General features: G+C 45.1%; 1 protein-coding gene across 1 annotated transcript in view; it reads left to right on the plus strand.

The window, feature by feature from the left end:
- Positions 1-7949: 7949 nt before the first annotated feature.
- Positions 7950-12723, plus strand: part of SLCO6A1 (solute carrier organic anion transporter family member 6A1) — a 112899-nt gene continuing 108125 nt past the window's right edge. Inside the window, exon 1 of the mRNA XM_055430376.2 lies at positions 7950-8472. Within this exon, the coding sequence (XP_055286351.2) occupies positions 8121-8472 (352 nt within the window). The 5' untranslated portion in view covers positions 7950-8120. The remainder of the gene's footprint in view (positions 8473-12723) is intronic.

Genomic DNA, 12723 nt, shown 5'->3' on the forward strand with positions numbered 1-12723 from the left:
TGGCATCACCGACTCAATGGACAGGAGTTTGAGTAAACTCTGGGAGTTGGTGATGGACAGGGAGGCCTGGTGTGCTGCAGTCCATGGGGTCGTGGAGAGTCAGACACGACTGAGCAACTGAACTGGACTGATACCACATTTCAAAGGGATCTATAGAGGTGGCCACATTCTTGCATCAGTGGTTCTCAAACTCTGCCCAAGGTGAAACAGTTTGTGAGTCTCATCCTTCTTCCCAGGTATGTTATCCTTGGAGTCATTTCACCTGATTGCTTTGCAAATATAGTTCTGTGATAGGCTCAAAAAAGTGATAATTTTTTTTTATATTATTTCTAGTTTTCTTTTTTCTTTTGGTTATTGTCATTGGTAGAGTGGGGATAACATTCAGTTTGGCTCTTTGTATTTTGAGTAGAAGCAAAAGTACTAGCATCATTTATTTTGATCAATGTTGACTTTTTTCTTCTTTCAGGCAGTGCCCAGTCTGGTATCAAAGCACAAGAAAAAGAGTACCCCTTTCCTAACTCCTGTTTCCTTTATGCTTATTAATGTCATGGAGCAACATGAAGGGAGAATCCTATTTGAGTATGATTGTTGCTGTTCAGCTGCTAAGTCGTGTCTGACTCTTTGCAACCCCATGGACTGCAGCACGCCAGGCCTCCCAGTCCTTCACTATCTCCCAGGGTTTGCTCAAACTAATGTCCATTGAGTTGATGATGTTCTCTAACCATTGTGTCCTTTGCTGCCTTCTTTTGCCTTCAATCTTTCCCAGCATCAGGGTCTTTTACAATGCGTCAGCTCTTCACATCAGGTGGCCAAAGTATCAGAACTTCAGCTTCGAGGAAGGAACAAGATGGCGGAGGAATAGGACGGCAAGACCACTCTCTCCCCCACAAATTCATCAAAAGAACATTTGAACGCAGAGTAAAGTCCACAAAACAACTTCTGAATGCTGGCAGAGGACGTCAGGCACCCAGAAAAGCAGCCCATTGTCTTCGAAAGGAGATTTTTTTAAAACCCACAGATTACCCGCCAAACGGTAACTCCCAGTGGAGAAGCAGCGCAGACGCCAGCATACGCCATTAGCAAGCGGGGGCTGGGCAGGGAGGAGCCGGCTGAACTGCTTAGAGAGAGGACTGGGCTTGAATGCCGTGAGAACAATTTGAGAGAACTGGGGAGAGCAAAGCAGACTGTGGGATAGCTTCCCCCACGAAAAGGCGGAAAGCTCTAACCTAAGACTCGGCCAGCCCCGCTCACAGAACAAAGGACTGAGCAGAGGGAGCTGGCTGCGGTTGGCCCATCCCCCATCCCCCGCTGAGACAGGCAGGGAGCAAAGCCAGAGACGGGGTGGGCAACCGCGGCCCCAGAAAGGCATCTGATACAAACTGCAGACAGGCTTGTGGCTAATCAGGACTTCTTGGGCTCAGGCCGGTCGATATCCCCCTGAGAAGGTGCACTGGTTGTACACCCAGAAAACTGAGTGGCGAGGACTGGGGAGGCAATAAGTCGCAGAGACCACGCTCGCCAAACACGTGGTCCCCTGAGCTGCTCGGACCAGGGAAGGCACAAAACGCAAGCCCAACCAAGTCTGCGCCTTTGTGGAGTACCTGAGAACCTGAACTTGAGCCGCTCAGACCTGGGAAGTGCATACAACCCGGCGCCGGCCTCGGACAGTTCCTGGCAGAGCAACCTAGAGCCTGTGCAGTGTAGACTGGGACAGCATATGTGCTGTGAGCGGGGGCAAACCCAGTGTGGCCGAGACGCTGCGAGCACTCCCCACAGACACCAGAGATATTCGTCTGCAGCATTCCTCCCTTCCCAGAACAGGACTGAACAACTGAGCCTTAAAAAGTGTCCACCCACCCCCTAGTATCAGGGCGGAAATTAGACACTGAAGAGACCAGCAAACAGAAGCTAAAACAGAGGGAACCACCTTGGAAATGACAGATAGAGACGTCTAGAGGCTACTCTAAGAATAAGACCAAAAACCAGAGGCAAGAGGCTTAAGCCCGAATCCTGAGAACACCAGAGAACTCCTGACTCCAGGGAACATTAATCGATAGGATCTCATCAAACGTCTCCATACCTACACTAAAACCAAGCACCACCCAAGGGTCAACAAGTTCCAGAGCAAGACATACCACACAAATTCTCCAGTAACACAGGAAACTAGCCCTGAGCTTCAATATACAGGCTGCCCAAAGTCACTCCAAACCCACTGACATCTCATAACTCATTACTGGACACTTCATTGCACTCCAGAGGGAACAAATCCAGCTCCACCCACCAGAACACCGACACAGGCTTCCATAACCAGGGAACCTTGACAAGTCACCTGACCAACCCCACACACAGCAAGGAAACTACATAATAAAGAGAACTCCACAAACGGCCAGAAGAGGGAAAGGCCACCCCAAGCAAAGCATTATAAGCAAGATAAAGAAGCAGAGATATACCCAGCAAGTAAAGGAACAAGATAAATGCCCACCAACACAAACAAAAGAGGAAGATATAGGGAATCTACATGAAAAAGAATTTCGAATTTTGGTGGTGAAAATGATTCAAAATCTTGAAAGCAAAATGGAGTTACAGATAAATAACCTGGAGAAAAGGATTGAGAAGATGGAAGAAAGGTTTAATAAGGACTTAGAGGAAATAAAAAAGAGTCAATATACAATGAATAATACAATAGATGAGATCAGAAACACTCTGGAGGGAACAAACAGTAGAATAACAGAGGCAGAAGACAGGATAAGTGAGCTAGAAGATAGAATTGTAGAAATAAATGAAACAGAGAGGAAAAAAGAAAAACAAATTAAAAGAAATGAGAACAATATTAGAGACCTCTGGGACAATGTTAAACGCTCCAACATTCGAATCATAGGAATCCCAGAAGAAGAAGACAAAAAGAAAGACCATGAGAGAATACTTGAGGAGATAATAGTTGAAAACTTCCCTAAAATAGGGAAAGAAATAATCACACAAGTCCAAGAAACCCAGAGAGTCCCCAACAGGATAAACCCAAGGCGAAATACTCCTAGACACATATTAATCAAATTAACAAAGATCAAACACAAAGAACAAATATTAAAAGCAGCAAGGGAAAAACAGCAAATAACACACAAGGGGATTCCCATAAGGATAACAGCTGATCTTTCAACAGAAACTCTTCAGGCCAGGAGAGAATGGCAAGACATACTTAAAGTGATGAAAGAAAATAACCTACAGCCCAGACTACTGTACCCAGCAAGGATCTCATTCAAATATGAAGGAGAAATCAAAAGCTTTACAGACAAGCAAAAGCTGAGAGAATTCAGCATTACCAAACCAGCTCTCCAACAAATGCTAAAGGATCTTTTCTAGACAGGAAACACAGAAAGGGTGTATAAACTCGAACCCAAAGCAATAAAGAAAATGGCTACGGGATCGTACTTATCAATAATTACCTTAAACATAAATGGGTTGAATGCCCCAACCAAAAGACAAAGGCTGGCTGAATGGATACAAAAACAAGACCCCCATATATGTTGTCTGCAAGAGACCCACCTCAAAACGAGGGACACACACAGACTGAAAGTGAAGGGCTGGAAAAAGATATTCCATGCAAATAGAGACCAAAAGAAAGCAGGAGTAGCAATACTCATATCAGATAAAATAGACTTTAAAACAAAGGCTGTGAAAAGAGACAAAGAAGGAAACTACATAATGATCAAAGGATCAATCCAAGATGAAGATATAACAATTATAAATATTTATGCACCCAACATAGGAGCACCGCAATATGTAAGACAATTACTAACAAGTATGAAAGGGGAAATTAACAATAATGCAATAATAGTGGGAGATTTTAATACCCCACTTACATCTATGGATAGATCAACTAAACAGAAAATTAACAAGGAAACATAAACTTTAAATGATACAATAGACCAGTTAGACCTAATAGATATCTATAGGACATTTCACCCCAAAACAATGAATTTCACCTTTTTCTCAAGTGCACATGGAACCTTTTCCAGGATAGATCACATCCTGGGCCATAAATCTAGCCTTGGTAAATTCAAAAAAGTTGAAATCATTTCATGCATCTTTTCTGACCACAATGCAGTAAGATTAGATCTTAATTATGGGAGAAAAACCATTAAAAATGCCAACATATGGAGGCTGAACAACACGCTACTGAATAATGAAGAAATCGTAGAAGAAATCAAAAGAGAAATCAAAATATGCATAGAAATGAATGAAAATGAAAACACAACAACCCAAAACCTCTGGGACACTGTGAAAGCAGTGCTAAGGGGGAAGTTCATAGCAATACAGGCACACATCAAGAAACAAGAAAAAAGTCAGCTAAATAACCTAACTCTACATCTAAAGCAACTAGAAAAGGAAAAAATGAAGAACCCCAGGGTCAGTAGAAGGAAAGAAATCGTAAAAATTAGGGCAGAGATAAATGCAAAAGAAACAAAAGAGACCACAGCAAAAATCAACAAAGCTAAAAGCTGGTTCTTTGAGAAGGTAAATAAAATTGACAAACCACTAGCCTGACTTATCAAGAAACAAAGGGAGAAGAACCAAATCAATAAAATTAGAAATGAAAATGGAGAGATCACAACTGACAACACAGAAATACAAAGGATTATTAGAGAATACTATCAGCAATTATATGGCAATAAAATGAATAACCTGGAAGAAATGGACAAATTCCTAGAAAAGTACAACTTTCTAAAACTGAACCAGGAAGAAATAGAAAATCTGAATAGACCCATCACAAGCACGGAACTAGAGGCTGTAATCAGGAATCTTCCAGCAGACAAAAGCCCAGGTCCAGACGGCTTCACAGCCGAATTCTACCAAAAATTTAGAGAAGAGCTAACACCTATTCTACTCAAACTCTTCCAGAAAATTGCTGAGGAAGGGAAACTTCCAAACTCATTCTATGAGGCCACCATCACCCTAATCCCAAAACCTGGTAAAGACCCCACAAAAAAAGAAAACTACAGGCCAATATCACTGATGAACATAGATGCAAAAATCCTTAACAAAATTCTAGCAATCAGAATCCAACAACATATTAAGAAGATCATACATCATGACCAAGTGGGCTTTATCCCAGGAATGCAAGGATTCTTCAATATCCGCAAATCAATCAACGTAATGCACCATATTAACAAACTGAAAAATAAAAATCATATGATTATCTCAATAGATGCAGAGAAAGCCTTTGACAAAATTCAACATCCATTTATGATAAAAACCCTCCGGAAAGTGGGAATAGAAGGGACATACCTCAACATAATAAAAGCTCTATATGACAAACCCACAGCAAACATTATCCTCAATGGTGAAAAACTGAAAGCATTTCCCCTAAAGTCAGGAACAAGACAAGGGTGCCCACTCTCACCACTACTATTCAACATAGTTCTGGAAGTTTTGGCTACAGCAATCAGAGCAGAAAAAGACATAAAAGGAATACAAATTGGAAAAGAAGAAGTAAAACTTTCACTGTTCGCTGATGACATGATCCTCTACACAGAAAACCCTAGAGACTCTACCAGAAAACTACTAGAGCTAATCAATGATTACAGTAACGTTGCAGGATATAAAATCAACACACAGAAATCCCTTGCATTCCTATACACTAATAATGAGAAAATAGAAAGAGAAATTAAGGAAACTATTCCATTCACTGTTGCAACGAAAAGAATTAAATACTTAGGAATATATCTACCTAAGGAAACAAAAGACTTGTACATAGAAAACTATAAAAGAAGAATACATTTGAATCAGTTCTAATAAGGTGGATGAAACTGGAGCCTATTATACAGAGTGAAGTAAGCCAGAAAGAAAAACACCAATACAGTATACTAATGCATATATATGGAATTTAGAAAGATGCAAATGATAACCCTGTATATGAGACAGCAAAAGAGACACAGATGTATAGAACAGTCTTTGGGACTCTATGGGAGAGGGTGAGGGTGGGATGATTTGGGAGAATGGCATTGAAACACGTATGTTGTCATATGTGAAACGAATCAGTAGTTCAGGGTCAATGCATGTTATAGGATGCTGGGGGCTGGCATGCGGGGATGACTCAGAGGGAGGATAAAGGGAGGAGGGAAGTGGGAGGGGGGTTCAGGAGGGGGAACTTATGTAAACCCAGGGCGAATTCATGTCAATGTATGGCAAAACCAACCAATATAATATTGTAAAATAATTTGCCTCCAATAAAAAATAAATTAATTACCAAAAAAAAAAAAAAAAAGAACTTCAGCTTCAGCATCAGTCCTTCCAATGAATATTCATGGTTGAGATGAAGATGGGAAAACTAGAACATTGATCCTCTGTATGGAGTTACACATATTTGACAAGGTAAGTTTCTTAGTATAGGCAAAATAACATTTAAGCCTGGCCTCAGGTCAATGGTGGTGCCTGGGCTGCCTTCCTTCCCAGCTCTTCTCAGAGCCCCAGTGCCATTATAGCAGCCCCAGTACCATACTAGCAGCACAAAAACTTGTCCAGGTGGGTTGTTTTTGAAAATACAACATCTAATCCATGGGAGGAAAGAAAGTTTAATTTTTTCCTGGAAAGTCATCCTCCCCAAACAACTTATATTTTTGCCTATAAGAAAAAAACAGTAAGAAATTGCATTTTTACATAAAAACACATTTCATATCCTGGTAATATTCTCTTACCTCCTTTCTTTTCAGAAAAAAATTTATACCTGGGAAAGTACACTGTCTTTTCATCTTTGCTGGTTTTCATCCATTTGCTAGGTGTTTTTCACATAGAAATTATTGTCCCAGAATCTGTATACCTCGTTAAGAACAGAAAGGATTATTATTTTCTTCCCTACATAGGGGGATGGGACCTAGCATGTGATTTATTTTCCAGGTACAAAAACAACCCGCCCTAATGGAAAAGAAATCCCCGCCCCCCATGTCTTCTGATTTCCCCTGTTATTTAACAATGTTTCAGGTTGTTTCTTGGAAAAGGCAATGGCACCCCACTCCAGTACTCTTGCCTGGAAAATCCCAGGGACAGGGGTTGGGCTGCCGTCTATGGGGTTGCACAGAGTTGGACACGACTGAAGTGACTTAGCAGCAGCAGCAGCAGGTTGTTTCTAGTGAGGTCACCCAGTTCACAAAACACCAGGATTAAATAAGTGTGAGGAAACCGGGAGACGGTTTCACTGTCTCATCACTAAACAAAACTTCCCTTCCCTTGCCTCCTAACGAGGAAGTATTAAATAAGGAGTAGCATCCTTCGACGGAGAAGGCAATGGCAAGCCACTCCAGTACTCTTGCCTAGAAAATCCCATGGATGGAGGAGCCTGGTAGGCTGCAGTCCGTGGGGTCGCTAAGGGTCGGACACGACTGAGCGACTTCACTTTCACTTTCCCCTTTCACACGTTGGAGAAGGAAATGGCAACCCACTCCAGTGTTCCTGCCTGGAGAATCCCACGGACGGGGGAGCCTGGTGGGCTTCCATCTATGGGGTCACACAGAGTCGGACACGACTGAAGCGACTTAGCAGCAGCAGCAGCAGCATCCTTCGATCGTGGTGGATTGAAGGCACTAGTGGATCCCTGCTATCCGAGTTCCTCTGGGGGCCCCTGTTCATGTGAGCAGTTATAAGAATCTAGCAAAACTGAGGGGACTTCCCTGATGGCTCAGACAGTAAAGCAGGAAACTGTGAGTTCTATCCCTGGGTTGGGAAAATCCGCTAGAGAAGGAAATGGCTACCCACTCCAGTATTCTCGCCTGGAGAATCCCGTGGACAGAGGAGCCTCGTCGGCTATAGTCCCCGGGGTCGCAGAGACACGACTGAGTTACACACACACACACACAGTAGGACTAGCGTCCCCCCCCCCCCACACACAGTAGGACTAGCGTTCCCTCCACCCCACCCCCTGCCCCACGTGGAAGCAAAGCAGGAAGCAGCCCCGACGTTCTTTTGGGGAAACTGCCAACCTCCCCGCGGGACGTTTGCCTCCTGCCCACGGAGAAACGTTCCCCCTGAAGGCTGGGGTTGCAGGCGGCCCGGGTGGCCAACCGGTCCCCGACCTCCAGGCCCGGCAGGCTCGTTTCTGGCTGAGACCCGCCCGGCCCCGGCCCAGCGCGATGCTGCGGGGCCTGGCGCAGGTGCGGCCGGAGGTGGCGCCGGCCCCGGAGCAGGTGCGGCCGCAGGCCGAGCCAGCCGCGCCCTCCGCGAGCAGCGGGCCAGCGGCAGCCGGGCCGCAGCGCCCGCACCTCAGGATCGTCCCGCTTAGCCTCCTGAAGCTCGGCGCTTTCAGCAAACAGGGAGGCGGCCAGGCCGGGGCCGCGCGGCGCGGCGCCAAGACGGGGCTCAGGCACGGGAAAGGGAGTTTGGAGGGGCCCTGCGGCTGGGGATGTCTGGTTATCCGCTGGTGCCAGCGTTTTAACAACGTCCGTTGCTTCCTGATTTTCTTCTGCATTCTGGTCACGGCTCAAGGTAAGCCCGCCGAGGGGGCTGCGTCGAGGAAAGCGCGTTCTGGTGCGGGCTGAGGGGGGCGCCAGCGGGCCGCCCACCCTGAGGAGGCGGACGAGGCGCCCGGGGACGCCTGAAGGGGGCGCCAGCGGGCTCCCTACGCTGAGGAGGCGGACGCGGCGCCCGGGGACGCCTGAGGGGGCGCCAGCGGGCTCCCTTCGCTGAGGAGGCGGACGCGGGGCGAGGCGCCCCGGGAGGGCTGAGGGTGCTCCAGAGGGCCCCCTACACTGAGGAGGCGGGCGAGGGGCCCCTGGAGGGCTGAGGGGGCGCCAGCTGGCTCCCTACACTGAGGAGGCGGACGCAGGGAAAGGCGCACTGGGATGGCTGAGGGGGGCGCCAGCGGGCCGCCCACCCTGAGGAGGCGGACGAGGCGCCCGGGGACGCCTGAGGGGGCGCCAGCGGGCTCCCTACGCCGAGGAGGCGGACGCGGGGCCCCAGGAGGCCTGCAAGGGGCGCCAGAGGGCCCTCTACACTGAGGAGGCGGACGCCGGGCGAGGCGCCCGGGGCCCCCTACACTGAGGAGGTGGGGACGCCCCCGAGTGGTGGGGCGGCCCGGCTCCCTGTGGATGTGACCGCCGGCGGTCTCCAGGTGCGTCTGGAATCAGCGCAGGTTCCCAGGGCCCCGCCCTGCTTTACTTCAGCTCCTCAGGCCCCGGTTTGACGTAATTCTCCCTCACAGTGGGGCCTGACCTCCATGTAGCTTGATGGGATGAGGGTGTTGCTGAGTCATTTCGCCAGGTGTGTTTGGTCACCAACCCAGAGAAGCTCCTTCACTCAGGGCCGGGTCACTTAGTGGATTAAAATAAGGTCGGAAAGAATGTGACCACCAGGGGGTTTCTGCTTCTACCCAAAATTTTGAGACATCCTGACCGAGCCACTTCCCTCCAGGATCTTGTTTCCTCATGTGTCAACTAAAGAGGTGTTGTGGGACCTCAGACGATATCAGAGAACCCAAACTCTAAGGTGTTTATGTTTGTCCGCACAGTTGGACGAAAAATGTGAATCTGAATGCCTTTAGAGAGGTTACGTTGGAGAAGGAAATGACAACCCGCTCTAGTATCCTTGCCTGGGAAACCCCGTGTACAGAGGCACCTGGCAGGCTACAGCCTTTGGGGTTGCAAAGGGTTGAGCACGACTTAGCAACTAAACAATAGAGGGGGCATATATTTTCTACTTGGCCACAACCCTCACCACTCCCATTACGTGTATATTCTTCACAAGCCTTGTTACACTGATGATATTGGAGGCTGCCAAACATGGTCTCCTTTTGCTCTAAAATGCTGTATCTAAATAACTTAAGTAAAAAGTCTGTATGTGATAAGAACCATATGAGAGGAACAAATATTGATAAATAGTCATCAATTTGTCTTGAGAAATCATCAAAGAAGTTTCTTTGGGAAAGAAGGGTTTGAATTATGCCTTCACAAATAGGTACAGTAATAGCTGGGGATGTAGGATACTTTTTGAATAAGGAAATGAATGAATGAGTGTTTTGGTAAACAGATACAGGAAAGCCTTGCTTCGGAATGGTGAGTGACAAAATTGAGATCTTAACAATATCGAGTGTTCTGATATCTGACCGTTGTGTATCTATTTACTTAGGTCTTCGCTCCTGCAGGTTTGCTTTAGTAATTTATTCCTTAGAATTTTTAACTACATGATCATGTCATCTGTGAATCGGTACAATTTTACTTCTTTCTTCCCAGTATTCATGCATTTTATTTCTTTTTCTTGCTTTCTTGCAGTGACTAGGACCTCCAGTACAGTGTTGAATAGAAGTTTTGAAAGACATATTCATTTATTTTTCCCGATTTTAGGTAGAAAACATATAGCTTTTCACAATTAAATATATTTACTGCAGAATTTTTGTGGATACGCTTTACCGGTTTGCAGATGTTCCCTTTTGTTTTTAGTTGGTTGGGAATTTTTTTTTTTATCATCAATGGTGTTGAATTTTATCGTTTTTTTTTCCTGTATCAATTGAGGCCATCATATTTATTTATTTATTCTACCAACATTATATATTGTGTTTTTTATTTTTGGATGTTTATAATCAACTTTGTATTCCTGGGATAAACCTTATTTCTATCTTTTTTTTTTTTTTAATAGATTGCTGGATTCAGTTTGTGAAAATTTTGCTAAGAATTTTTTTTAATGAGGATATTGGTTTGTAGTTTTCTTGGAATGTTTTTGCCTGACTTTAATCAGGTTATACTGGCTTCATTAAATTTGCATGCATTCCTTTCTCTTCTTTTTTATGAAAGAGTTTATGTAAGATTGGGTGCCTACTTGAGCTCTTTTAGAATCAATTTGTCAGTTTATTGCCTCTCAGTTCCAAACATCCATTTTGCCTACTCTGTGGAAATGGACCTGGGCCCTCTAAATATTTTTCTTTCCCCCAGCTGTAACAGTGTTCAACTTCGGCAGTAGGATGTACTAGAGAGCCACCGCACAGGAAATATTGCTTCTTGGTTCCAGGGTGTTTGCTTGGCGAGCCTCTGCAGTGTGTACAGCTTTCTCTATCATCAAGCTCCTGTGTGTTTGCATCTTCTCTCGTATCCCTCTGCTGCAGTACATGGTGGCCAGAAGCCCTCAGTGGCTGGCAGCTCCCTCTGGCATCTCTCATGAAGAGATCTCCCCAGCACATAGAAGAAGACATACCACAAAGTTTTAGAGTATAGATTTCCTGCTAGTTTTGTTAGCATGGCATCACAGTGACTTCTTGGTCATTCAGTAAGCCATGGCTGTGCCCTATTCACAAGGTCTAGCTTTTAGCCCTTGAATGCTCTCTCCCAGTCCTGAGGGAAGTGACTGTTCCTCATACTGGCTGTTTCTATATTCTTTAGCATTCTCTTTACTTGTAACTACCTAATGCCTTGTTTTGCAAATTCCCCCTTATAGCTAATGATTCTTTATGTTAAACTTTTCTTGTTCAAATTACTGTGTGGTTTCTCTCTTCTGACTGGATTCAGAATAGTATGGAATTGGTATCAGGAGTAGTGCCAGAAGGTATATACTCATAAAGCTGGAATTTTAGGGTTGGTTTTGTTAGGCCTTTAATCTTGAGTGAAAGGCTGAGCTCTTTGCCAGCGGAAAATGGCTGGTAGTTCTTGGCATGTGGTGGTATCATAATTAATCAAGGTATCACCTGTGCTTGACTGGGATGAAATGCCAGTGAAGCATGTACCTTGAAAGGTGAGTGGATGCTATAGTTTACCTTATGATAGTAATGATGACTATAAGGATCCTGGTGATGGATGGAATGTTTTGAGTGCCCTTTGGGAATACCATACTACTTGACCTGCCTCTTGAGAAACCTGTATGTAGGTCAGGAAGCAACAATTAGAACTGGACATGGAACAACAGACTGGTTCCAAATAGGAAAAGGAGTACATCAAGGCTGTATATTGTCACCCTGCTTATTTAACTTATATGCAGAGTATATCATGAGGAACGCTGGGCTGGAGGAAGCACAAGCTGGAATCAAGATTGCCGGGAGAAATATCAATAACCCCAGATATGCAGATGACATCACCCTTATGGCAGAAAGTGAAGAAAAACTAAAGAGCCTCTTGATGAAAGTGAAATAGGAGAGTGAAAAAGTTGGCTCAACATTCAGAAAACCAAGATCATGGTATGTGATCCCATCACTTCATGGCAAAGAGATGGGGAAACAGTGGAAACAGTGGCTGACTTTATTTTTTTGCACTTCAAAATCACTGCAGATGGTGATTGCAGCCATGAAATTAAAAGATGCTTACTCCTTGGAAGGAAAGTTATGGCCAACCTAGACAGCATATTAAAAAGCAGAGACATTACTTTGTCAACGAAGGTCCGTGTAGTCAAGGCTATGGTTTTTCCAGTAGTCATGTATGGATGTGAGAGTTGGACTATAAAGAAAGCTGAACACTGAAGAACTGATGCTTTTGAACTGTGGTGTTGGAGAAGACTCCTGAGAGTCCCTTGAACTGCAAGGAGATCCAACTAGTCCATCCTAAAGGAGATCAGTCCTGGGTGTTCATTGGAAGGACTGATGTTGAAGCTAAAGCTCCAATACTTTGGCCACCTGACGCGAAGAGCTGACTCTTTTGAAAAGACCCTGATGCTGGGAAAGATTGAAGGCAGGAGGAGAAGGGGATGACACAGGATGAAATGGTTGGATGGCACCACTAACTCAGTGGACATGAGTTTGGGTAAACTCCAGGAGTTGGTGAT

This window comes from Moschus berezovskii, chromosome 8 (assembly GCF_049115385.1).
Source record: "Moschus berezovskii isolate FMDL1 chromosome 8, NW_MosBer_1.0, whole genome shotgun sequence".
Classification (NCBI taxonomy): Eukaryota; Metazoa; Chordata; class Mammalia; order Artiodactyla; family Moschidae; genus Moschus; species Moschus berezovskii.